The following is a 22,201-nucleotide window of genomic DNA, read 5'->3' as shown; positions in this document are numbered from 1 at the left end:
CTATTATTCAATAATATTATTATAAAAATAATTATTATATTAAATAGTTTTTTATTATCAAAAATATAAAGAATTAATTTTATATAACAAAATCAAAAATACAAAAATATCTCGATTTTGGGATATTGTATTGATCTGAGCAAGTATATAAAAGCTATATAGTATAAGCATAGGCGTAGTTCTTGAATGATTTAAAAATAACTATAGAGAGCATTAGTAAGATTGTTGTTATTTTTAATTACAAAGGGCTGAGAAAAAGCTTATATTTAATATCAATGAATGGTATTATTATTATTATTATTATTATTATTATTATTATTATTATTATTATTATTATTATTATTATTATTATTATTATTATTATTATTATTATTATTATTATTATTATTATTATTATAAAAGATAAATCTCAAACTTATAATTATTAAATAGAAATTAATAATAATATCAAGATTTCTTAAAAAATTCAAATTTTCATAGCTTTTCAGATTTCTTTTTTTGAAAAAAATTCAAATTTTCTAAGGTTCTAGATTTTCCAGGTATATTTCTTAAAAAAAAATTCTGAAGTTTTAGATATTTTAGATTTCTAAATTTTCTAAATATCATATTTTTTATGTTTTTTTATGTTTTTTTATGTTTTTTATGTTTTTTTATGTTTTTTTATGTTTTCTTAGATTTTTCTTAGATTTTTCTTAGATTTTTCTATATTCTTTATTGTATTTTTAAACACTAATCTTTTAATAATAAAATAAATCAACAAACAAACGTCTCTATTATTCAATTATATCTTTATTTCATTACTTAAAAACCTTTAACTATCTATGTAATTTTCAAAAGCTATATAATGTTATTACTTTTAATTCCAATTAAACTCAAAATAAGCTTTTTATCATATATATATTATATATTTTCATTTATTCCTATTTTTATATTTACTGATTTATTAGTAACTACTTTTAACTCTATATCTCAATAGTTTCAATTATATTGATTTTTTAGAGATCATAATTAGAATTCATAAAATAGATATATTGATATATATTCCATTCAATATTAGTAATTTATTTTATTAATTATGTCACTATTACGTATTATATTAGGATTAATTTATAATAATAGTTATTCGTAAAAGTTTATTAATATATATAATAGAGATATAATAATAGAAATTGTTCTAATAGAGATAATATTCATAAAGATTTTCAATTCTTTAATGATTACTAAAGTAATAATATTATATATCATAAAAGAAATTCATACAATAGCAAAAACGATTTATTTAAAAAGTATAGATAAAGATCTTTCATAGATAGAAGTTTATATTTATTAAGTTGATTGAATTCTAAGTAGACGATTGATTTGATCGATAGAGTGTTCGCTCCCAATTGGAAAGTGTGCCTTGGTATCTAGCTGCGAGAGCCTTTTATGGATACTTTGCTAATTACTTCGAGAGTCTTATCAGACACCTTTCTTTGATTTGTCGTTATACCAATTGTTCATCTTTCTTCTAAAATTTCTCAACTGGAGGTTTGAGCATCTCTGGATTTGATTTTTACCTTGGCCGTAGCAGCATGTGTCTTGTGAAGAACTTTAATGCTAGGCCTGTATCATCGACGCGGGGATAGTTGATGAGCTACCCGGAACCAGTAATTTAACTGAGCTTTGTTGAACGGATTCCTGCATTAGGTTTGTGGGTACAGTTGCTGCTGATCTGCAAGGTCGATGAATTGCGCGCTGTTTGACATCTATTATCACGCATTCATGGAATTCATAGCTGTCATCATTATGATGACAAATTAACGAAGACCTCAAAAATTGCCTCGAGGCAAGCTAAGTATTCAAAGAAAAAATGGCCGGGTATAGTTTTAGAGAGTTTCATTAACAATGTATACTTCTCAATTTGCTAAGGAATGTGTTGCCATCTATATGTTATAGATATAGCTCTAAGGTTGTACAAAACGCTTTCGAAAACCAAAAAAATGTATTTGGGATAGGTCGAGCAAATCAAAAATTCTCGTAATGGTTCAAATGTTCAGAATTCTGTTGTCAGTGAGCAGCTTGAGAGCCCCATTCCTGCTCCAGCTCAAGCAATGACTTCACTGAGCCAACAATGGATTGTTCCAAATTTTTGAAGTTCCAATCTTGGCCTTTGACCTGTCGAATTGTCTCTAAACTCCTGGCGTTGTTCAATTGGGTGGGGCGCAGGCCTTTTGGGAAAACTTCCTTTTCATCACCGCCTTTCGGTAACCTTCCTTCCAGTTCCGGGAAATTATTCCGAATAACATTCACAACCAACTGGGGCGAGAGAGGACCCGAGGAGATAATGTGACGTTTATTAGCCATACGAGGGGAGGTGAGTGCGATGATGTGTAAAAGAGCCACATCGCGAACATCAACCTTTGCATTTATTAGTTTGATGAACAGCAAGAGGAAGCAGTATGTATAGCCGAGGAAGAAAGAACTTACAAAATCCCAAAAGCCAAACATGGCATCACCAACGGTCTCATGGGTGCCATTAATGAAAGCATAGCAAGCGAAATCGTTCGTTTCGTTGATATTTTTCGGACTGGGGACAGGCTGGAGTATAGGGCCGAGGACTACATCAGGATTGATCACAACAAGTTCGAAAGCCGGTTTCTTTTCTTTCATGAAGCACCACTGTCATAAAATGTGTTAGCAACGTTAAAGAAGGATCACCGAGTCAATTTGAAAATGTGTGTTCTAGCCTGGAGGTGGAAAGGGGGCTTACTTACAGCCGCTAGTTCGGCATTTTTTTTGCCAAAATTGTATCCGATGAGAGGGCTTTGAGACGATACTGCATCATGCTCAGTCGCCTGAAAGTAATATTAGCCACGATGCTATATTGTGAGAGCAAGAAATCTGACAGGGTTCCAATCATCTTCGGTATAAGGTCTCCCTTCAGGAGCATTCAAATCTTCGAACGAATCAAGAACGGACACAGCACTACCAAGTAAAACAAAACGCTTCACTTGCTTGCCTCCTAGTTCGTGAGCAGCTTTGAGAATTTCGGTAGTGCTTTCGTGAATGTTAGAGATTGACCATAAGAGTGCGCAGGCTTGTTTAATTACCCGTGAACAGCCGGGTCGATCAGGTCTTTCTTCACGTCCTTCACAGCAAATGTTACTGGAGACGCGGTATGAATGATGTAATCAAAGCCGCCTTTTTTAGCTTGATCTTTGAGAACATGGTCAAAAGCTCCAGGTGTTGTGATTTCAGGCACAAATACAAACTTGACCTTTCCCACCCATTCTGGATGAAGTTCGAGAATTTGAGTGGCTTTGGTAGGGGATCGGACACTGGCAACAGGTTTGTACCCATTCTGTGAACTCCGTTAGATACCCTTCGAATTACATAATAACAAATGGAAGCATACCTCAATCAGAAGGGAAACGATATGAGAAGCTATGAAGCCACTGCCTCCAGTCAAGAAGACGGATTTTCCTTCAGTAGACATGATGTATATTGTAGTTCGGTTTGATGTTTAAAAGTTTGAGAACTGAAACGGAGGGATGAGGACAAGATATACTTTAATCATGCAGAGCTGATAGCCTTAACCTTTCTTAAATTTAATGCTGCTTTGTCACAAAATTGAGCATTCGGATGTTTACTAATCGCGTTTTGTAGAAATGTTCATCTCCAGGAATGTCGATGTAAGCTTTGCACATAGGGAGGCTTTGTCACCTGTCCAATGACCAACACTACTACCCCAGCTTGGTAGCATCGACCACCTGAAAACGACAGATAAATGCTGGAACCGGAAATGATAGCAAATCAAATCGCCGAAAAAGTCAATCATAACGATTGAGGCGTCATAATAATACATGGATGATAATGCATCAAGATACCAAGGACGCGAATGGCAAGGAGCTATGCCATAGATCACTCATCATTTCGCCAATAAGAATTTTGAATATTTCACCATGTCTCGAGAACTGATCACTCATCATTGAAGCCGAATATATGTACACCCCACAACTTGTGAAATAGCTCCTCATGTTGATGATTTATTCAAGAGGTAGTTAACGGAAAAACATCATGTAGTTGCCTTGCGTTTCGGCTTGCATCAGCAGTCATCTGGTCGATAGGTTCTGCAAAGCATAGATTGTAGACTTTGAATGACTTTCAGACATTGGAATCCCTTCTGACGTTGAAATATATTTAGACACTGAAATGTATTCCAATATCAGATAAGTTTCAATATGATTCTATCGAAATGATGGCTTTGTAAATCTACAACAAAATCATAAGTATTTTGATGGAAACCGAAGTTTGATACCGATAGCCATGTCAAATGAACTCATGCATCTCCTATCCCCTTTACAGAAGGAATGTATTGGATCGCGAGGTGAAAGAGAGCCATTTGTTATTTCAACTCCTTCTGTCATTGTCTCATGTATCTTGACCGAATTGCAAGATCATCCCTTGAATTTTCACCACATGTTGTCACGAACACTTGTTTGGAGGGCTCGCCGTTGACGCTTCACATGACTTCTGGCCCATTTGCAAATCAATAAACGATGGGATGAGTGAGGTCTATATCATTTTCACGACGGCATTCATGGGTTTCATTGGAAACAACACAAGAGTCTGACATGATGAAACACCTTGGAGAAATAAGAAATCAGTTCGCATTTGCGATATTGACTTCTCCCACGTCGCAAGAAGATGAAGATCTGGATTCGAAGACGTGGTTCTATGCATTGAACCACTCCATAGAAATAAATAACACTAAAACAGAAAAGGCAAAGTAACCAGCAATCTGTAGGTACTCAGGGACTGGAACCATGGGAACGATGGATCTTATGGAGCTTTCTAGATTGAATCCACATCATCGTCTGCACGAAATAATATATCTTCATTGAGATCCTCTCGAGATCCTTTAATCCTTCGATGTGATTGCCTAAGTTTCACACTGCCGCGACTTTGAATACTTGACCGCCGTTCTCACCTCGCACGGAAACTTCCAACACTCAACCCCCGCTTTCCCTTTGCCCCACCAATTCCACCAACACCCAACATCCGACTCCATCTATTCGATTCATGCCACGAGTTTCATAGAAAGGGTTCCTCTTAAAGCTCTCACATATCTGTTCTTCTCCTGAAAGCTCTCATTCACAATTTCTCGTTATCAATCTTTCTCAATTTTTGAACATTCTCGATTTGCATCTCTATACTCGTCTTCTCCAATCAATCAAATCACACAAACCCATTCAAAAATGGCAACCGTTAAGAAAATTCCCCCTGGACAAACCTTCATCGATACTCTCGATAAATCATTCGTCGATGTCCCCGTCAACAAGGAGAAGGACAATGCGATTGCAACCACAGATTTTCTTCAAGCTGCCGAATCCCTCACCACTCTTTTCGGTATGGGCCCCTTCCTGTCTCTCCTTGAGAAGTAACGAGCTAATGAATTGTAGATGTTATGGGATCTGTAGCATTCAACCCAGTCAAGAATGATATGGCTGGTAACATCAAGGTACGATTGGCTCCTGCCGATTGAATACAAATATGCTCACAATTTGGCAGAAAATCCGCGAGAGACAACTTGCTGCACCAGCAGAGTCAGAGACTCTTCAAGAATTGGTCGTCAATGAGCTCAAGACAAAGAAGCACACCGCTACTGAAGGTTTAGTTTGGTTGGTTCGGTATGTCATTTTCATACAATTCTATAAACTATTCTTGCCATCATTATCTGCCGACGTGATGGCATACATTGGCACAATGCTCCCAACCCCTCTATCCATTCTTGCAAACTTAGAAATTCGAAGCTAACAGCCCGCCCCCCACAGTGGTCTAGACTTCACCTGCATTGCTCTCTCACAAAACCTTGCCGCCCCCGCGGATGAACTCTCCGTATCCTTCCGTGCTGCCTACGGCGAGACACTAAAACCCCACCACTCCTTCATGGTGAAGCCCATATTCAGCGGCGCCATGTCCGCCTGCCCATACAGAAAAGATTTCTACGTTAAGCTTGGAGATGACAACTCCAAGGTTGAGGCTGCTTTGAGAGTGTGGTTGAGTGCATTGGAGAACCTGATCGCCATCTTGAAGGGATTTTTGGACAGAAAGGAGGCTAAGTGGTAGATTTGGGGGGAGATACTAGAGATGGGAAGGCCATCAATTCTGGCATGAGTGAGCGAGCAAGCGATTAATTTTGAACGACTTGATATGATGAAGCGTTATGTTTTGAGAGAATAGCAAATCAACAGGAGCAGAATATGAACTACGTATGCATGATGATAAAAAAGTAAAATGTAACTCAGCAAGCTTTTATTTCCTAGGTGAATGCTTGTCGGCATTGACTTTACTAATCCCTAATTCTGTCAACACATGCCGTTTCCCGATTATCGCCTATAAGCCTGCCACATCTTCAAATGACCTGTAAGTCCTATCGACCCTTTACCTGTCCTATTTGCAAACTTCGAAGTTTCGTCGCCATTCCACACTTCCAAGGTGATGACTAATTATTTTGAACACTGGTCCAGTATCCTGCCACCATGTTGATGTTTCTTATGATCAAACAACATTTGAGGAGTATCGCGGTGCAAGACACTTGGTCGGCCGAAAAACCACCAAGCATTGTACGCTCGTTACTTTCCATCATAAGATCGAGGTATTTTGCTGAAGCAAAAGCTTGACCATTGAGCTTGATCCACCAACCCTCCCTATCTCCCTCTTCCGAGTATTCTTCTGCGTGCAGCTCTCAGTAATTGTATAGCTCCTACATAGGAGTAAACGAAGTCTTGTTTCAGACCCACGTAGAACCTATCTCTCTTAACTTTGCACATCGTTAATTCCGGCCTCCTATTATCCTCCCCTTGTTCTTCTTGAATGTCTTCCTCATCATCGTCCACCTCAGTGACGGTAACGCTCGCCGCTAGGTTTGTTGTCGAACTCGCTCCAGTATTACTGTCAATGCCGAAATCCTTTTCAAAATATACGCCAATCTCATCACTTCCTTCCACGTCATCTAAACCTACAGTAACCAGCTCCGTCGCATGTCCTGGCCTTAAACTCGCCCTTAATCTTCTTCTGGCACTATTTCTACTGTCAACCGCAATACTCAAGTTCTCTAAATCTGGGAATAATTCTCGGATCCTATGTTGTGGTGTGGGTAGGTCGCTCGCAACCACTGCCACAAATCGCATGTGTAAACTATCCAATGCTACATTCTTCCATTTTTTCATCGGCGCTATTGATTTTGGTGTTTCGTCAAGCAAAAACCACCTCACATCGAGAAATATTGATGCCACACAATTGAGGAATAGGGTATCAATGGCAGGGTTGAAGTAAAACGGTGTGATCCCAGCAACAGCCTCGCGGGGCTCCGTCACCGGCGGTGGATCGTATGCCATTAGACAGTAATGTTTTAAAGCCACTTCTCTTGATTCATGACTTGCATGCAAAAGTGTAGGAATACGTCGCCTGTTTGATCGAAGTTTGGTTTTGAAGTTATAAGGTGAGCTGGTCGGACAGCTGGGGTATAATTCGTGAACGAGAGGATCGGGTAATGCATATTCCCAAACAATTAGTCGTAGTTCAGTGGGTAGGTCAGGGAAGTGGGTGAATCGTTGAGTGAATTTTGCTGTAATAACGCTAGATAATTGACTTAACGCCCTCTTTTTCATTTTGGGAGGCGAGATGAAAGAGATTGAGGGGTGGTTGGGCGATGTATTGTCGCCATCGTCTGCTCTTGCTGAATGCGAAATGCTATTCTTGAATCTCGTGGTTATCGTGGTTGTCATGATTGTGGATTCAGGCCTGGTCTAGAAGCGTGGATCCAATATGAGCAGACGTTTGTAATACAGTCAAGAGTAGACTACAGATATCGAGGAATGATGTAATTTTAAGGCTGAAATCAATGCCTCGGGCGTCACCGTTTTAAGTGGTAATGTGATGGCGACTTTTCCAAGTATAAAGGACCGACCGATGAATGGGTGGGTGTAGTGAATCAGAAGAAAGGTGATAGATGAATGAATATCAATCAATACTACAACAACATCGATTGGTATTCGGGAGAATCAAGTAACAGAAAAACATCGCAAGACTAAAGAGACAACAAACATGAGAGTGAATTAAAACGAGTACTGCGCACAGAAGTGAAAGAAATGCTTTTTCCAGAAATTTGCTATCATCGATAATGATTTGGGTGGTTTGGAGAAGAGAGAAGGAAGCGGGGGAAAGGGAAAATAAGTGCACGCACGCTACGAGTATGGTAAGGTTACATACACAAATACAGTACGTACTAGTCTACTAGTCTACTAAATCACTACTGACTAATAATCCCAACGCTCAGCCTTGTCGTGTTTTTGAAATGTTTCAAATTAATAAAATCACAAGTTTCTTTGGCAACTCCTTCATTTATGCTGATGGTCCATTTCGTCTGTAAAACCTATTGAGTAGAACTACCAATTCAACCCTCTTCAACCCTCTTCAACCCATTTCAATTCACAAATGAAGAAACAATTGATCGTATCCATATGTTTGTGCCCTGCTTGCCGAATCGAGCCCTCGCAGGATCAACGTTTATAAAATCCTTTTATCTAGATTGAAGAATTTTGTATCTGGTCTTGTATCATTTGTATCTCGTCACAGTTATCGTGTAGCTCCCCGGATCGGCAAAGAGCGACCGGGAGGTCCAATACGCTGACATCACATGTCTTGTAACTTTCTTTTTATCATGCCACAGAAGCTTTCAAATAAAACACTGTCATGACCTTTCAACCATCGAATAACAACTTTCGTTCCGGGAGATTCTTCTTCGTGGTCCCCAAATGATATTTTAAACCCAAAAGCCATATCTTCAGGCAAACCTTTCGAGGTAATACTTGACTTCTCATCATTAGTCTCACTTAGATGCCGGCGTGACGCTCGAGACCAAACGGCTTTGTCGCAGAAGCCTGTACCAATGAATGTCGCTGACTCCCAGTTCCATAGCGTAATGAGTTTTGATAGCATATCGTGTAGCCGTGTAGCGATGACAGCTTTGTCGGGTATGCTAACCTAGGGACCACTTAATACTCAAAATACTGTAAAGCATGAATATTGACCAACTAGACCTACCGTGATCGTCTGCTCTGCTGGGAATGGCAGTAGACTCTTCTGTAAACTTTTACAACCACGAGATACTGCAATACTCGGTCTTCTGTCGTTGAAGCTCCACGCTACTGCCCACCTTCTGGTCCTACTGCCCTGTATGAATTCTGTCACGGCATAGTTGTCGATTTTGTGCATTTTCAGCTGCTCAATGACTTTCGATACACTTGAGAACTTTCCCAACATCGAAGTATACCATTGAACCCCATTTCGTAATTGCAAGGATTCAACTATCATCCGTGAGACAAAAGATACTTCACCGCCTTCACAGACCATTTCCGTTGCGGAACCGGTGCAAGCTGTAAATGGAGGTCGTTGTTTAAGAGATGCTGAAGAAATTAGGTCTTCTGTTGAAGTATAGAATGGTGGATTGCAAAGTGTAAAGTCTAAGCTTGGAGTCATCAACAAAACCTCCTTTTGGTCTATGGGGATAACAATAAGTACCTGTGACAACCTATCTCATCAAGAGGAATCAAAGGACCTTTTGATTTAGTCTGAATGAGCTGAATGCGGGTTTCCAGTTCATTACTTTGGACATTAGTTCTAGCAAAAGAAATACTCCTTTCATCGATATCTAAATATAATCAATGATTGTCCTTGATCGAAAAACGCAGGGGACAGACCTGTTCCAGTAAATCTCCATGAAGCCCGTTGAGCACAACCCAAAAGCGGATATATACAACTTGCTCCAGTACCAATATCAAGCCCAAGAACTTGTCGATTAGAGTTGTAAGAGTCGGTATAGACATCACTTGATGTATCAATAAGTTCTTGCAACCAAAGGATGTAGTTCAACCTATTAGGTACCTTGATCCATTCAGCTTAAAGCAACAAATATCACATATAATTGAATACAGTTGGAGCTTAGACTAGACTTACTGGTGGGCAGAGTCGGTCGTCTGGAAGTGTCAAATTCAGACCAAAGTCCCGTTTCAAGAGCGATTTTGTGAGCTGCTGGACCGATTTTGGATCGCTAAAATCCAATTGGCCATTTGACTTCAAACTGGGACATGTTCAGCAAGTGCAGAAGAAGTATAGAACAAATCGCAGGCACGATAGTAAACTGAATAAATGATCTCTCGTCGGTGAAGTCAAGAACGTGGAAAACATTCTCCTGGTTAAGAACCTACAGTTTACCAAAATCTGGGTCTTCATTTCCTAGAGCCACAAAGTCGATCTCCTTGTAGATATTTGCAGCTGCCGACATCTTCGAACTTGATCAATGGAATTCGACGAATCAGGAACCTAGGTAATGACTATAGAGAAATCATCGAGGCCGCGTTTGTAATTTGATACCAGGGGTTTTCAGATGGCCAAATCTGGAGATCTAACGAAGAGAGAGATAAATACTTGTGTTGATTAATAAGCACAAAAAGGCGGGGCACAAGAGAGAGTTCAAGGAGGGGTAGCTTTTGGGAATAACTTCGCGTGGTTTAGGTAACATTTAAATTCTGACATAATGAGCTATGATATTTCATAAATCTAGCTAAGCAGTGTCGAAAACCATTACTCCAGAAATATCATTAATCGTAATTTCTCATAGATCATCACAAGTTCTTATCATCGCTAGACTTCTGCTTCTTTGCAGCAGGTCCTTCATCCTCGATTGGCTCCTTAGTTGGAACTTCTGGAAGCTCAACCTTGCTCGCTTCTGAACCATCCTTGGCTGAACCAGTACCCTTTGCTAACACAGATCCGTTCTCAGCAGATTCAACTTCGTTGACTTCCTCCCAATCATCGTCGGCGTTAGATTCGGTCGTCGGAAAGATACGTCTGTAAATCTAATGTTAACCCCAATCAATAATCAAAAAACTGAAGGAACTTACGGAATCCATTCGTTGTAAGCAGCAACATCCTTGGGAACGAAGGTGCAAAAAATAATCTTCTCCATCTTCGAACCCTTTTTACTTTCAAGGAATCTTCTAACAGTCATAAGTGCGACGGGGGCAGCTTCATCACTGGGATAACCATAAACTCCGGTGCTCAGGGCGCTGAACGCGATAGTCTTGCATCCATTCTCGACCGCTAAATCTAGACTCGTACTGTAGCATCCTTCGAGATTTTGTTCAGAGACTTCAGGCTTATAGCTATCGTAGACCGGCCCGACCGCGTGGATGACTTTCTTACAAGGAAGTTCATAGGCATCGGTGATCTTTGCTGACCCAGTCCTACAACCGTTCAGAGTTCGACATTCTCTCAACAAATCGGGTCCAGCAGCGCGATGAATAGCTCCGTCAACACCTCCTCCACCCAGCAAAGAGTTGTTGGCGGCATTAACAATTGCGTCGACTTCGAGATGGGTGATATCACCACGAATCAAGCCGATGCGATCATTGAAGAATTGATTTGGAGTTGGAGGGACTTCGTCTGCATCAGTTTCTTTGTAGGGGGTCAACTTCTTCAAGTGATAGAGAAGTGATACAGTCGGTATCTCGGTAGCTGATATAATAGACATGATTGTTTTGCTCCTAATCATCTACAAGATGTTGTAGATGTAAGATTTGGTTTGGAGAAAAAAAGTCCGTTGAAAAGGAAGAAAGAGAGTAATGCGGTTAATGAAGTCAAGGCTACAAAACAATCAAATATTACATTGTAGATATACCTACCTACCTATATACTAGGGAGGTCTAGCAGATACTACGTAACACAAGGCTACAGCGGCCTACCTACAGCTAGGTATTAGCTATTAAACTTTTGAGTGTGCACGGACTCCTTTATTGTGCTCCAGCCACTGGCAGGGCAGCTAAGTAGCTGAGCCACTAAGCCACTCTCGTCTTGCTGTTCGTATCCCTGTAAAGATATCGGGATGTCGGTGCTTTCAGCCTTCTGCTTCAAAACGATTTTGACTCATGGCTGAACCCCTCCATATCAGCTTAACCAACAAAACAATCAGTGGAAAATCTTAACCACCTCTGAAGCTCCTGGACCTCGAGAAATTCTCAAATAATCGAGAGCATTCAACTATACCAGAATCTAAACGGTTTGATCTTATCGTTCAATATGGCGGACGCAATTACCGAAGGAACGGCCAAGCTCCAGCTTGATGAGGAGACTGGTGAGATGGTCTCGAAGGCCGAACTTAAGAAAAGATTGGCAAAACGCGCGAAGAAAGCAGCACAAGCAAAAGCAAAATCAGCAGCACCACCTAAGGAAGCTTCTGCAACTAAACCTAAGAAGCCAGAAGAGACCAAAGCAACAGAGCCATCAAATGTATTCGCCCAAGGATTTCTCTCAGAAGTGTACAAGGAGCGTCCTGTCAAACCAGTCTTTACTCGGTTTCCACCTGAACCTAATGGATACTTGCATATCGGTCATGCAAAAGCTATTGCTGTCAATTTCGGATTCGCTAAGTATCATGGTGGCCAGTGTTATCTGAGATTTGATGACACCAATCCCGAAGCAGAGGAAGAGAAATATTTTACAGCGATAAAGGAAATGGTTTCGTGGTTGGGTTTCACACCTTACAAGATTACACATTCCAGCGATAATTTCGATAAACTTTACGAGAAAGCAGAGGAACTTGTCAACTTAGGGGGGGCTTATGTTTGCCATTGCGGTGGTAAGAACTACTTTGCGTATACTTTTGGCACTGGCGAATACTAATGGATTTGATTTAGACGCTGAAATCAAAGCTCAGAGAGGAGGTGAGGCACGGGGTCCGAGATTTAGATGCGAGCATGCGAACCAATCGATTGAAGAAAATTTGAGAAAGTTTAGAGCCATGCGAGATGGCGAATACAAACCTAGAGAGGCATTCTTGCGCATGAAGCAGAACATTGAAGACGGAAACCCTCAAATGTGGGACTTGGCAGCATACCGAGTCTTGGATGCCAAACATCATCTAACAGGAGATAAATGGAAGATTTATCCAACGTACGACTTCACCCATTGTCTTTGCGATAGTTTTGAGAACATCACACACTCGCTTTGCACGACCGAGTTCATTCTATCAAGAGTATCGTACGAATGGTTGAATAGTACACTGAAAGTATACGAACCCATGCAGAGAGAATATGGTCGCCTAAGCATTACGGGCACTGTGCTTTCCAAGCGAAAGCTCAAGAAACTTGTGGATGATAACTATGTTAGAGGATGGGATGATCCAAGACTATATACATTGATTGGAATCAAAAGACGCGGTGTCCCTCCTGGAGCCATCCTTGAGTTCATTAACGAACTAGGAGTAACCACTGCTCCTACCAATATTCAACTCGCTCGTTTCGATCAGACTGTTCGTAAATACTTGGAGCTCACAGTCCCCAGACTTATGTTGGTTTTGGATCCTGTACCTGTCATCATCGAGGATGCTGAAGAGCTGGAACTCGACATCCCATTTTCACCCAAAGTACCTGCAATGGGCAGCCACAAGGTCACGTTGACTAAAACTGTTTACATTGAGAGAAGTGATTTTAGAGAAGTTGACAGCAAAGATTACTTCCGTCTCGCCCCTGGAAAATCCGTCGGTCTATTACATATTCCATACCCAGTCAAGGCAGTCTCATTCTCTAAAGATGGAGACAAGGTCACAGAGATTCGAGCCGTCTACGATAAAGAGGGCAAGAAACCAAAGACTTATATTCATTGGGTTGCAGAAGGTTCAAAGAATGTCGAAGTTAGAATCTTCAATAGTCTCTTCAAGAGCGAAAAGCCAGATGATGCTGAAGGTGGCTTCTTGAATGACATCAACCCTGATAGCGAAGAAGTTTGGCCTAATGCTGTTATTGAGTCTGGATTTGATGAGGTACGAAAACGAGCTCCATGGCCAGAAGCTGCTGGAGAATCGGAGCTCGGAAAGGGAGGTCCCGAATCTGTCAGGTTCCAGGCCATGCGTGTAGCATATATGGTGAGTCATTTCCTGGATCTTTATACTTTTAAACTGTTCTAATTATCTCTAGGCAATGGATTCGGATTCAACTGATGATAAGATTATATTGAATCGTATTGTCAGTTTGAAGGAGGATGCTGGAAAGTAGGGAATTAGGGGCCATCACGCGAGGATACAAAAGAGCTTATCAATTGAGAGTAGCATAGGATACCATAAGTGAAAGATTTGTTACAGAGAAAGTTACTTGTTATTAAGAATATACTAGCATTGAGAGACGGGCAACAATTGAAGGGATTATCGAGTGAAAAGAGAATCATGAAGAATCCAAGAGATTCACTTCAATATCCCTTCATCTCAGAAGTGATCAGTTCTCTCTAGCCAAAAAGTTTTGTTGCACATTTGGAAAACAGAATGATCGAGAGATAATTGGTTGATTGATTGATTTTTATCAATTCAGAGGACTTGCAACGTTTGCCACAGTACACTTCACAATCGCTACCAGAAGATGAGAGAATACTCCGATCACTTAATTTTTCTTTTCAAATATGGTATATAATAAGCATATACTGTACAATGTAAAAAGCTATGTGCGATGTGGCTTGGAAATAGCAAGAAATTCAAAAGTACTTGCCCAGAAAACATCCATAGATCCCGTTACTTCTTTCCCACCAACATGGTGCTACCCCACATCAAAGTATAAATATTTTATATATGTTCTATCGTTACAGATTCATATTATCCTTACACACCGTCCTCTGTGGTTCGGGGTGCCTCTCTCGCAAAAGTTGCCTCCTTCATAAAAGGACTTCTCTTTCTAATCTCCTCCCCCTTGACCAACAACAACACCGGAGCTAGACTTAACACTAATGCTACGAATCCTAGTAAAGAGCTTCCCCATTGGAACCCTAAGTTTGTGTAAAGGGCTGGACTTGCTAGTGGTAAGAAAGCCCCGAACGTATTTCTCCCCAATGACGCTGCCGAGAGCGCGGATGCGTTGTATTTTTCGTAGGAATCGGTCAGATAATTTACTACAGCTAGGTAGATGGAATATATTCCAAAGCCGACACAACCAATACCGAGCGTGGGGACAATCCAGGGAAGAGAAGGATAGGAGGACCAACCGTACCAGAAGAGACCTGCTGTAAATAAAAGAGAACCGGGAATGGAGGAATAGAGACGGGCTTCTGGGATGGGTGTTCCTGTCTTGGAACGTTTTGCGGATTGCAGATATAGGTGGTCTTGAATCGGATTTACGAAAGTGGCGATAATGGCACCAACGCTAAGAGAGAGTTGAATGAGGGAGGTCTGAAAGGTGTTATAGTTGTAATTTGTGGAGAAGGTTTGAGTGACGGAGGATGGCATATCAATCTCAGCTTCCGCATAACGTGGCTCTTCGTCTGGATTGTTTTTGCGCCATTTCTTAGCTTCTCTGGCTAGAATTATATCCCCTCGAGTTTCCACCAAGAGGAACCAGAAAACAGGAAGAAGTCCGCCGGTAATAATGAGCAGAACCCAGTACATCCATCGAAAAGAGAGATATGTGGAAGTGATAGCACCGCCAACAAAGGGACCGAGCGCAATTCCGATGACACTCGTCGTTCCAAATAAGGACAGTGGCAAGCTTCGTTGTTGGGGACCTTTCCAGACGTCTGAAATAGTACCACCGACAATATTGATAGCCACTGAAGAAGCTCCTCCTCCAAAAAATCGACACACTACCATAGTTTCGAAATTTTGTGCTACTCCACATAGTATCAAGAAGATTAGGAACACGATATATGCACCAAAGTATCCAGGCATACGACCTGAAGTTTCCGTCAACGGTATAAATAATAAGGGAATTATTGCAGCCCCAATATTCCAGGAAGTTGTAGCGAAGAATAAGTAGGGAAAGCCGGAGTTGCTGACGTTGAATAGAGCACTCATCTCATCGTTTCCCGCACCGTATGCACCCGCTGGGAGGCCGAAAAGAATGGACCTGCACAGAGCCCGTTAGAAAAGGCATCAATTATCAATGGTTACTCACACAATAAGGACAGCTACAGTTAGCCTCCACTTGAGTAATTTAGACCAATTGAATCTGTCTTATTCAGTATTTTTCTTTGCGGTGCATTTGGAGGGTGGCCCATTTACGGATTTCTTGGATCATTCTCGCCGTCCCAGTCATAAAGCAAAGTCCCATCTGTATTTCGTTCCTCCTGACGACTTTTTTCTATAGTTAATCTAGTGCTGTCATCTATATACTGTTGTCAACATAAGAAGTAGCAAGGAAGTCTGAGAGACCCACTACTTCTCCCATCCTCATAAGGTGTACCTGCGTGGCCGTAGGTACCAGTTTGAGTATCAGCCATTGCGTTCGTAGGAGTTAAAATTTTAGCGGATTTTCATTCAGTTTCTTCTTGGTAGTTATAGGAAGTGCTTGATGTTCTCAAAACATCAAATATGTCATTCAATACATAAGTCATTGCGAACCGATGGGTATGGGAAATTTCTCATATTTATCACATCGGAGATCTGAAGCTTCGAATGCCAGCATTGTGCCTATCTTTGCCAATGTCTTAATTACACTTTCTTACGTGCTACACGTAGGATTGTGGCCAATCTGATTCTCTATGGTGATCAATGGCAGTTAAAGTTTTATACGATGACAGCTACCCCGCTTTGCGCTGCTCTTCTACTAAGCTATGATGTCATTTTAGGGTTTGACGAAATCACGAGTCCGGTTAAGATCGGAATCGCCCTTTCCTTTTCTAGCAGAGTATCTTGATCGAACACGGATGTAGTTACAAATATTCCAGATTGACATCAAAGTTTGTTCCCGCACTGGGCTAATCCTAGATTCGTCATTTGATCGTATAATGGGAGAGCTGAGCTCATCCGAATTTCCCCTGAATCTATTCCCATTCACTTGTAATAAGCGAAAATGTTGAAGGACCCCAGAGATATCGGCGAACACTCGAGTACGTTATTTCAATAAAGGTATCTAAAAACTGCTGGAGCTCCTTTCAATCAAGCTAGTTCTTATTTTCCTGGTTCATATGACTACTATGAGTGCGGTCGCTTCAAATAAAGTTAACGGTGTACAAGAAGCTGGAAGGGAAAGGGCCATTGATCCGGCAGAAGTGGTGTAATCACTCGAATTTACCGTCAACAGCTGTCTGACACCAATAGAGATACAGAGGGAAACTGAGCTTCGAATCAGAAGAACAACTATATAATGACATTTTCTATTTTTCCGGATGCCCGGCCTAGAATATCTATGGTAAGATGACGTTCCGAATTTAAAAGAGCCAAATATAGATTTAAGTCCAAGAACAAGGAAGCAGGTAATGAAACGGGTATGTTTTCAGGATGAATCATTGAAGGGGAGCATGCATGGCAATATCCATTTGTCTGATGACTAGGCGATGGGCTACAGCAATGGAAATTAGAGATCACTCGAGTTTGAAACATGATACATATGAATCAAAACAATGCCAAATTAAACTGGATTGCATACAAACGAAATTGAGGCTTGAATAATGTTGATGTTTGAATTGTTAAATCATCACTTGAGCACACAGAATCGTTTTTTACGGATTTGCTACTTCTGGAAGCGGGACCTGAGCTGATCTATGAATAGCGGGATGTATTTCAGCTCATCTAACTCCGAAACAAAATGTCGTCTTGTATTATAATGGGCTGCAGAAAATGTGACACCAAACACTTACCTGTAAGTTATTATTGGCTCGCACTAAACGCCACGCTGAAATCGACGCTAAACATGACATACCGCTCTCGGAGGCGAAGTTACTAATTGCTATCTCAATTTTGACTGCCAATTAAATAAATACCTAGAGCATCGCGAACTCAAAGTTAACTTTATCACAAATTACTCATCATGACGCTGTATACACCTCTGGACTCAGATCTGTGTCAGATCCGGCGTCTGATCCTTCTACCAGCTGCCAACTTCGATGATCCTCTCCACAGTCATCTCGATATCGTTTCTCTGGAGTCGAGCTCAGATTTTGAAGCTCTTTCATATGTTTGGGGCTCAACCACACCAGCCAAAACCATCAACCTCGGTGACCGCCTGGTTCCCATTGACCCAAATCTCGACAATGCTTTGCGAAACCTCCGTCTTCTTGCCGCACCTCGTATTCTCTGGGTTGACGCTTTATGTATAAATCAGGATGATCTTGATGAACGTGCATCACAGGTTGCACTTATGAGACGAGTCTATTCCAACGCAACCACTGTGTTGATATGGCTCGGACCGGAGGCAGAGGGCAGCGAACAAGCAATGCGGAGTGTTGAAAGATTTGACAAAGCATATTGGCAAACTTATGATTTTCAAGCCCAATTTATGGAGATCTGGTCTCGACCCTGGTTTACACGGATTTGGACGGTGCAGGAGTTCGTCATGGCAAAGCATAGCGTCGTGGATGGAAGAATGAAAAATCCTCTATTGGATGCGGAAATGTTTGGGTGAGTGAGTCAATGGCAATTCATTATTCCCAAAACATCAAATGAGAGTCCGAATGTTTATGAACATTTGTAATGTGGAGCACTTGCTTGACACATTTGCCACAGACTTGTAGATCTCTGAGGAACTCATGAGTACTAGCTGAGCGACTGCTGATATATTTATTCTAGTTGGTTTGCCATTCATAACAGCATGGGCACATTTCTCAGACGATATGAATATCATTGAAGATAAATACAAGAGAGTGTATCGCGATGCGGTGGTAGAGACTTTTCGACTTGAATGGATTCGGACAGACTTCTCTAGAAGGTGTAATCACAGGGCTGAGGAGTGCTTTTAGCGAAAACTTTCTGCAGGATTTACCGTACTGTACTGTACTAGAGATAGCCGAAGATATCAATCTCGATCCAGTAGTATGGAGAGCCAGATACACGGTCATGAGACATTTTCAATACGATTCTGTCGAAGCGAAAGCATTTTGGAGAAGAATGGAGCTCATGAAACGCGTTCCAATTACCTATCACGGATTTCTCATGCACTCTCGTGGCTCTATCCACATACGAAAAGAATGTCTCAGCCTTGAAACTGTCTTGAAAAGTAAAATGAACTTGCGCTCTACCGATCCGCGCGACAAGATATATGGTATCCTCGGCTTGCTCAGCGAGGAGGCCAGAGCCGCAATTCCCATTGACTACCACAAGCAGCCAGAATGGACATTTTTACCGACGATGACTTACATCATACAGCACGAGCCAAAGGGACTAGCATTGCTTGGTCTTCTTTGGCGAACACGCCATTTCAAAACCCCCCTTCACTCATGGGTCCCAGACTTCACCATCTCGGCTGATTTTAACGACGAACACAATCCAGTTTTTCTGCGTGGGAGTTGTGCAAGCCACGATTGGGAATGGCCTGAAGGTGTCAGAGCTAGTGTTTCCTCGGATAGAACTACGCTTTGCGCCTACATGGCCAGTTTTGGTTGCGTCACTCATATTGTTTCTTTCATTGATGGAGACCGTGATTACTATGTCTCACGATTCAAGGAGATTGAGACCCTTCTAACTGTCCAAGCACCTAGAAGTGAGCCTCTTTGGTGCACACTTATTGGTATTCGCAATACCGATCATGAATTAATAGTAACGTACCCCAGAACCTTTGAAGTATTGATGGGGCGTACTCCGGAGCAGGATGGTGAGGCACAGAAGATGTTTCAAGATGTAATTTTGCCTATTGTTCGGAGGCGCAAGTTCTTTGTCACAGATAAAGGTTTCGCAGGTGTAGCTACACCGATGATTCGGGATGGTGATACAATTGCCATTATAGCGGGAATGAGTAGGGCGACAGTACTCAGAGACACTGATTTTAAGGAATTAGAAACTGAGAGGAGGTTAGACGAAGGGAAGGAATCTAAGCGGATCACGGGTTTTGCATATGTGGGATGCCATGACAGAGATGGATTTGAGTCTCTAGCTAAGGAGAAAATGGGAGATCTGGGAAGGCATAGTTGCATTGCGAGAGATCTAGAGCAGTGTCATATTATCTAAAGTCGAGCCCGAGTCGAGCTCCTGATTCAAGAATGGGTATTGAAGCAACAAAGCTTAAAACAGATAGAGGTATTTAAGTATCAGTATCTGGTTTAAATATAGACAATTATGTGATATCGTCCTGAAAGACTTTAACAGAACTCATCTTTTGTTTACTTCCAGGTGATTCATTGAATAATCACTCTTCCTACAAACCCAGCGAGGCCAGGTCTTCGCGCTGGCCATGATATTCAGTACATCACCGAGCATTTTGATGAAGAAGTTTCATGATGAGATTTTGTTTGCACAGGAAGTAGTATTCGCCGCGTTGAATAGTACCTTGAATGTGATTTCAGAGCTAAAGTCACATATATACACATATACAATCCTAATTGTGTAATGTTCTTAATGGGGGAACGCGATCGGACGATGAACATATTAAAAAACACAGAGATAAATTATGATTTGAGACCAAAATATGAATATCCATAATCGTACTCATTGACCTAAGACCACTCTAATAATTTTAGCTATTGCCGTTTTATGGTTGGGATTCAACAAGCGCAAGCATTGTGTGCGAGAGCTGCGTGACATGATCTTTTTAAACCTAACCTTACCCCACTAAAAAATGGTTCGCTTCATTCACTTTAGAGTGTCGTGCGCCCTTGAAAGCTGGTGTACAGCACAAAGAATAATAGTGAATCAAAACACCAGCCACCGTTTGTTAGTACTGGATTTCTGAGGTTGACAAACTTTTTAGTATCTTAAATACCTAGCTGGGTAAGTCATATCAATCACTTCTTCAACAACTTCTTTGCGTCTCTATCAAATTTCGGCCAAATCGCCATTTCATTTCCCATTCGAAACCTCCATCTCAGTCTAAACTCAAGCAAAAGGTTAGCTCATACACGTTAGTGGATAAACAAACAAGTCTCTAACTTCACTACATAGAATTTGGGAAAGTTTGAAGCTCACGCACTCTCGCTTTCATCATGATTTTACCAACGGAACGGGATAGAGAACTGTGGCGAAAAGCGATTCAGACTCCGGAGCAAATTACGGATGAGGAAAGACGCAATATCCTTGGACTTGTTGATCCCACAACTCAGCTTTCGAATTGTCTTGAGATTACTGGAATGTCTCCCGATGAATTTGAGAAGAAGGTCCTTCAGAATCCAGAGTCTTTGACGACGGATGAATGTCGATTGATTCAATATGGATATCATATTTGGGATAATTCGGAGGCTCTGGCCGCAAGCAAAATGACCTGGCCACTTGAAGATCAATTGGCTAATATCGATGCTGAAGTTGCAGTTTTGATGCTACATGAAGACGCTATTCTGACAGCTGCGAGTCTTCGGGCTAGCTCTTTGGGGAAGCTGCGAAACGAAGCTATGAAAGCTTCAATACAAAAAGCCGCAGACGATGGTGGGAAGCCATGCGCATGGGTAGAGAGATTGATTGACCGATCAGTGCCTCTTACTGCTATCGATTTACAGCCTTCTTGGGGATTTGTGGTCTTTAGAGATGCAAGAACTAATTGTAGTAAGGAAGCTTGGGAAAATTTTCGCAAAAACTTTGAAAATGCATTGAGTACCGGTATTTCATTGCTAGTAGGTGGCGAGCAGATAAGACAGACGAGTAAATTGATTTAGCAAGATCAATTCGTTGTTGAAAATGATAGTGAAAGTATTTACAGGTATGAATTCAGGAACCAAAACTTGACCCCTTTTGTTAACAAGTTATAGAGCTTTTCAAGACGTGGTTAAAGCGAGGACCGAATCCGATCAGCAAATTCTACAAAACACATTCCTTCTCGTCACGCCAGAGGTAATCGCTTCATTTAACGGTAGCTCAAATACTCCATGGATATGGGCATACGGCACGACTTTTGATCTTACAGTTTCATTTGAAACAGATACAAGCACAGTATTTAATGGCAGATTAAAAGTTGCAGCTACTTCAGCATTCACCTGGTTTTATGCTGCGCGCAAGGGAGAAATTTATTGCATGAAGCGATTTTGGGAATATGCACAGAAAAAAGCCGACCACATCTGGGACGTTGCGACTGAGATGGGAAGATACCATGGCCCTTTGGTTCTATTGAAGAAAGGCACTCACTGGCCATTCAACACCTATGAGTTTCGCAGTTGATAGTTGATGGGAGGGGTCATTTGGTGTAAAGCGGTTCTAATAAACGTTACTTTTCTTCAAATCTCCGGGACCTTATCATAATACCGCCAATTCAATTTCTCCGAAAGAAAT

General features: G+C 41.1%; 10 protein-coding genes across 10 annotated transcripts; 5 read left to right on the top strand and 5 right to left on the bottom strand.

The window, feature by feature from the left end:
• Positions 1–2,046: 2,046 nt before the first annotated feature.
• On the bottom strand, positions 2,047–3,475 carry EAF02_009003 (uncharacterized protein; the record flags this gene model as incomplete). The annotated part of the gene is made up of 6 exons (XM_038905051.1): positions 2,047–2,397; positions 2,467–2,658; positions 2,754–2,834; positions 2,886–3,036; positions 3,090–3,340; positions 3,395–3,475. The coding sequence occupies 6 exons, from the start codon at positions 3,473–3,475 to the stop codon at positions 2,047–2,049; spliced, it is 1,107 nt and encodes a 368-aa protein (XP_038755461.1).
• Positions 3,476–5,026: 1,551 nt separating this feature from the next.
• On the top strand, positions 5,027–6,293 carry EAF02_009002 (uncharacterized protein). The gene is made up of 4 exons (XM_038905050.1): positions 5,027–5,388; positions 5,442–5,500; positions 5,551–5,669; positions 5,814–6,293. Exons 1-4 carry the CDS (start codon positions 5,238–5,240, stop codon positions 6,106–6,108), a joined length of 624 nt encoding a protein of 207 aa, XP_038755460.1. The 5' UTR covers positions 5,027–5,237; the 3' UTR covers positions 6,109–6,293.
• Positions 6,294–6,689: 396 nt separating this feature from the next.
• EAF02_009001 (uncharacterized protein) lies at positions 6,690–7,769 on the bottom strand (the record flags this gene model as incomplete). Its single annotated transcript, XM_038905049.1, has 1 exon — positions 6,690–7,769. The coding sequence occupies one exon, from the start codon at positions 7,767–7,769 to the stop codon at positions 6,690–6,692; it is 1,080 nt and encodes a 359-aa protein (XP_038755459.1).
• Positions 7,770–8,676: 907 nt separating this feature from the next.
• EAF02_009000 (uncharacterized protein) lies at positions 8,677–10,327 on the bottom strand (the record flags this gene model as incomplete). Its single annotated transcript, XM_038905048.1, has 6 exons — positions 8,677–9,027; positions 9,088–9,511; positions 9,565–9,694; positions 9,744–9,927; positions 10,000–10,123; positions 10,251–10,327. 6 exons carry the CDS (start codon positions 10,325–10,327, stop codon positions 8,677–8,679), a joined length of 1,290 nt encoding a protein of 429 aa, XP_038755458.1.
• Positions 10,328–10,544: 217 nt separating this feature from the next.
• EAF02_008999 (uncharacterized protein) lies at positions 10,545–11,989 on the bottom strand. Its single transcript, XM_038905047.1, has 2 exons — positions 10,947–11,989; positions 10,545–10,893 (listed from the first exon to the last, which is right to left on the bottom strand). Exons 1-2 carry the CDS (start codon positions 11,594–11,596, stop codon positions 10,668–10,670), a joined length of 876 nt encoding a protein of 291 aa, XP_038755457.1. The 5' UTR covers positions 11,597–11,989; the 3' UTR covers positions 10,545–10,667.
• Positions 11,990–12,120: 131 nt separating this feature from the next.
• Positions 12,121–14,093, top strand: EAF02_008998 (uncharacterized protein; the record flags this gene model as incomplete). The annotated part of the gene is made up of 3 exons (XM_038905046.1): positions 12,121–12,679; positions 12,738–13,963; positions 14,016–14,093. The coding sequence occupies 3 exons, from the start codon at positions 12,121–12,123 to the stop codon at positions 14,091–14,093; spliced, it is 1,863 nt and encodes a 620-aa protein (XP_038755456.1).
• Positions 14,094–14,686: 593 nt separating this feature from the next.
• Positions 14,687–16,296, bottom strand: EAF02_008997 (uncharacterized protein; the record flags this gene model as incomplete). Its single annotated transcript, XM_038905045.1, has 4 exons — positions 14,687–15,923; positions 15,972–16,025; positions 16,079–16,181; positions 16,233–16,296. 4 exons carry the CDS (start codon positions 16,294–16,296, stop codon positions 14,687–14,689), a joined length of 1,458 nt encoding a protein of 485 aa, XP_038755455.1.
• A 1,529-nt stretch (positions 16,297–17,825) lies between these two features.
• Positions 17,826–18,419, top strand: EAF02_008996 (uncharacterized protein; the record flags this gene model as incomplete). The annotated part of the gene is made up of 1 exon (XM_038905044.1): positions 17,826–18,419. One exon carries the CDS (start codon positions 17,826–17,828, stop codon positions 18,417–18,419), a length of 594 nt encoding a protein of 197 aa, XP_038755454.1.
• A 431-nt stretch (positions 18,420–18,850) lies between these two features.
• On the top strand, positions 18,851–19,957 carry EAF02_008995 (uncharacterized protein; the record flags this gene model as incomplete). The annotated part of the gene is made up of 1 exon (XM_038905043.1): positions 18,851–19,957. The coding sequence occupies one exon, from the start codon at positions 18,851–18,853 to the stop codon at positions 19,955–19,957; it is 1,107 nt and encodes a 368-aa protein (XP_038755453.1).
• A 971-nt stretch (positions 19,958–20,928) lies between these two features.
• On the top strand, positions 20,929–22,090 carry EAF02_008994 (uncharacterized protein; the record flags this gene model as incomplete). The annotated part of the gene is made up of 3 exons (XM_038905042.1): positions 20,929–21,549; positions 21,592–21,635; positions 21,685–22,090. 3 exons carry the CDS (start codon positions 20,929–20,931, stop codon positions 22,088–22,090), a joined length of 1,071 nt encoding a protein of 356 aa, XP_038755452.1.
• Between the last annotated feature and the right edge of the window lie 111 nt (positions 22,091–22,201).

The sequence above is a fragment of the Botrytis sinoallii genome (assembly GCF_014898435.1).
Source record: "Botrytis sinoallii strain Bc 23 chromosome Unknown BSIN_017, whole genome shotgun sequence".
Lineage (NCBI taxonomy): Eukaryota > Fungi > Ascomycota > Leotiomycetes > Helotiales > Sclerotiniaceae > Botrytis > Botrytis sinoallii.
This window is presented reverse-complemented; position numbering and strand designations above follow the sequence as displayed.

Coding starts and splice junctions, on each gene's coding strand:
- EAF02_009002 (XM_038905050.1), top strand. CDS start 5,238: ATGGCAACCGTTAAGAAAATTCCCCCTGGACAAACCTTCATCGATACT. Junction 5,389..5,441: donor ATCCCTCACCACTCTTTTCG/GTATGGGCCCCT, acceptor AATGAATTGTAG/ATGTTATGGGATCTGTAGCA. Junction 5,670..5,813: donor GGTTTAGTTTGGTTGGTTCG/GTATGTCATTTT, acceptor CGCCCCCCACAG/TGGTCTAGACTTCACCTGCA.
- EAF02_008999 (XM_038905047.1), bottom strand. CDS start 11,596: ATGATTAGGAGCAAAACAATCATGTCTATTATATCAGCTACCGAGATA. Junction 10,894..10,946: donor GCTTACAACGAATGGATTCC/GTAAGTTCCTTC, acceptor TTAGATTTACAG/ACGTATCTTTCCGACGACCG.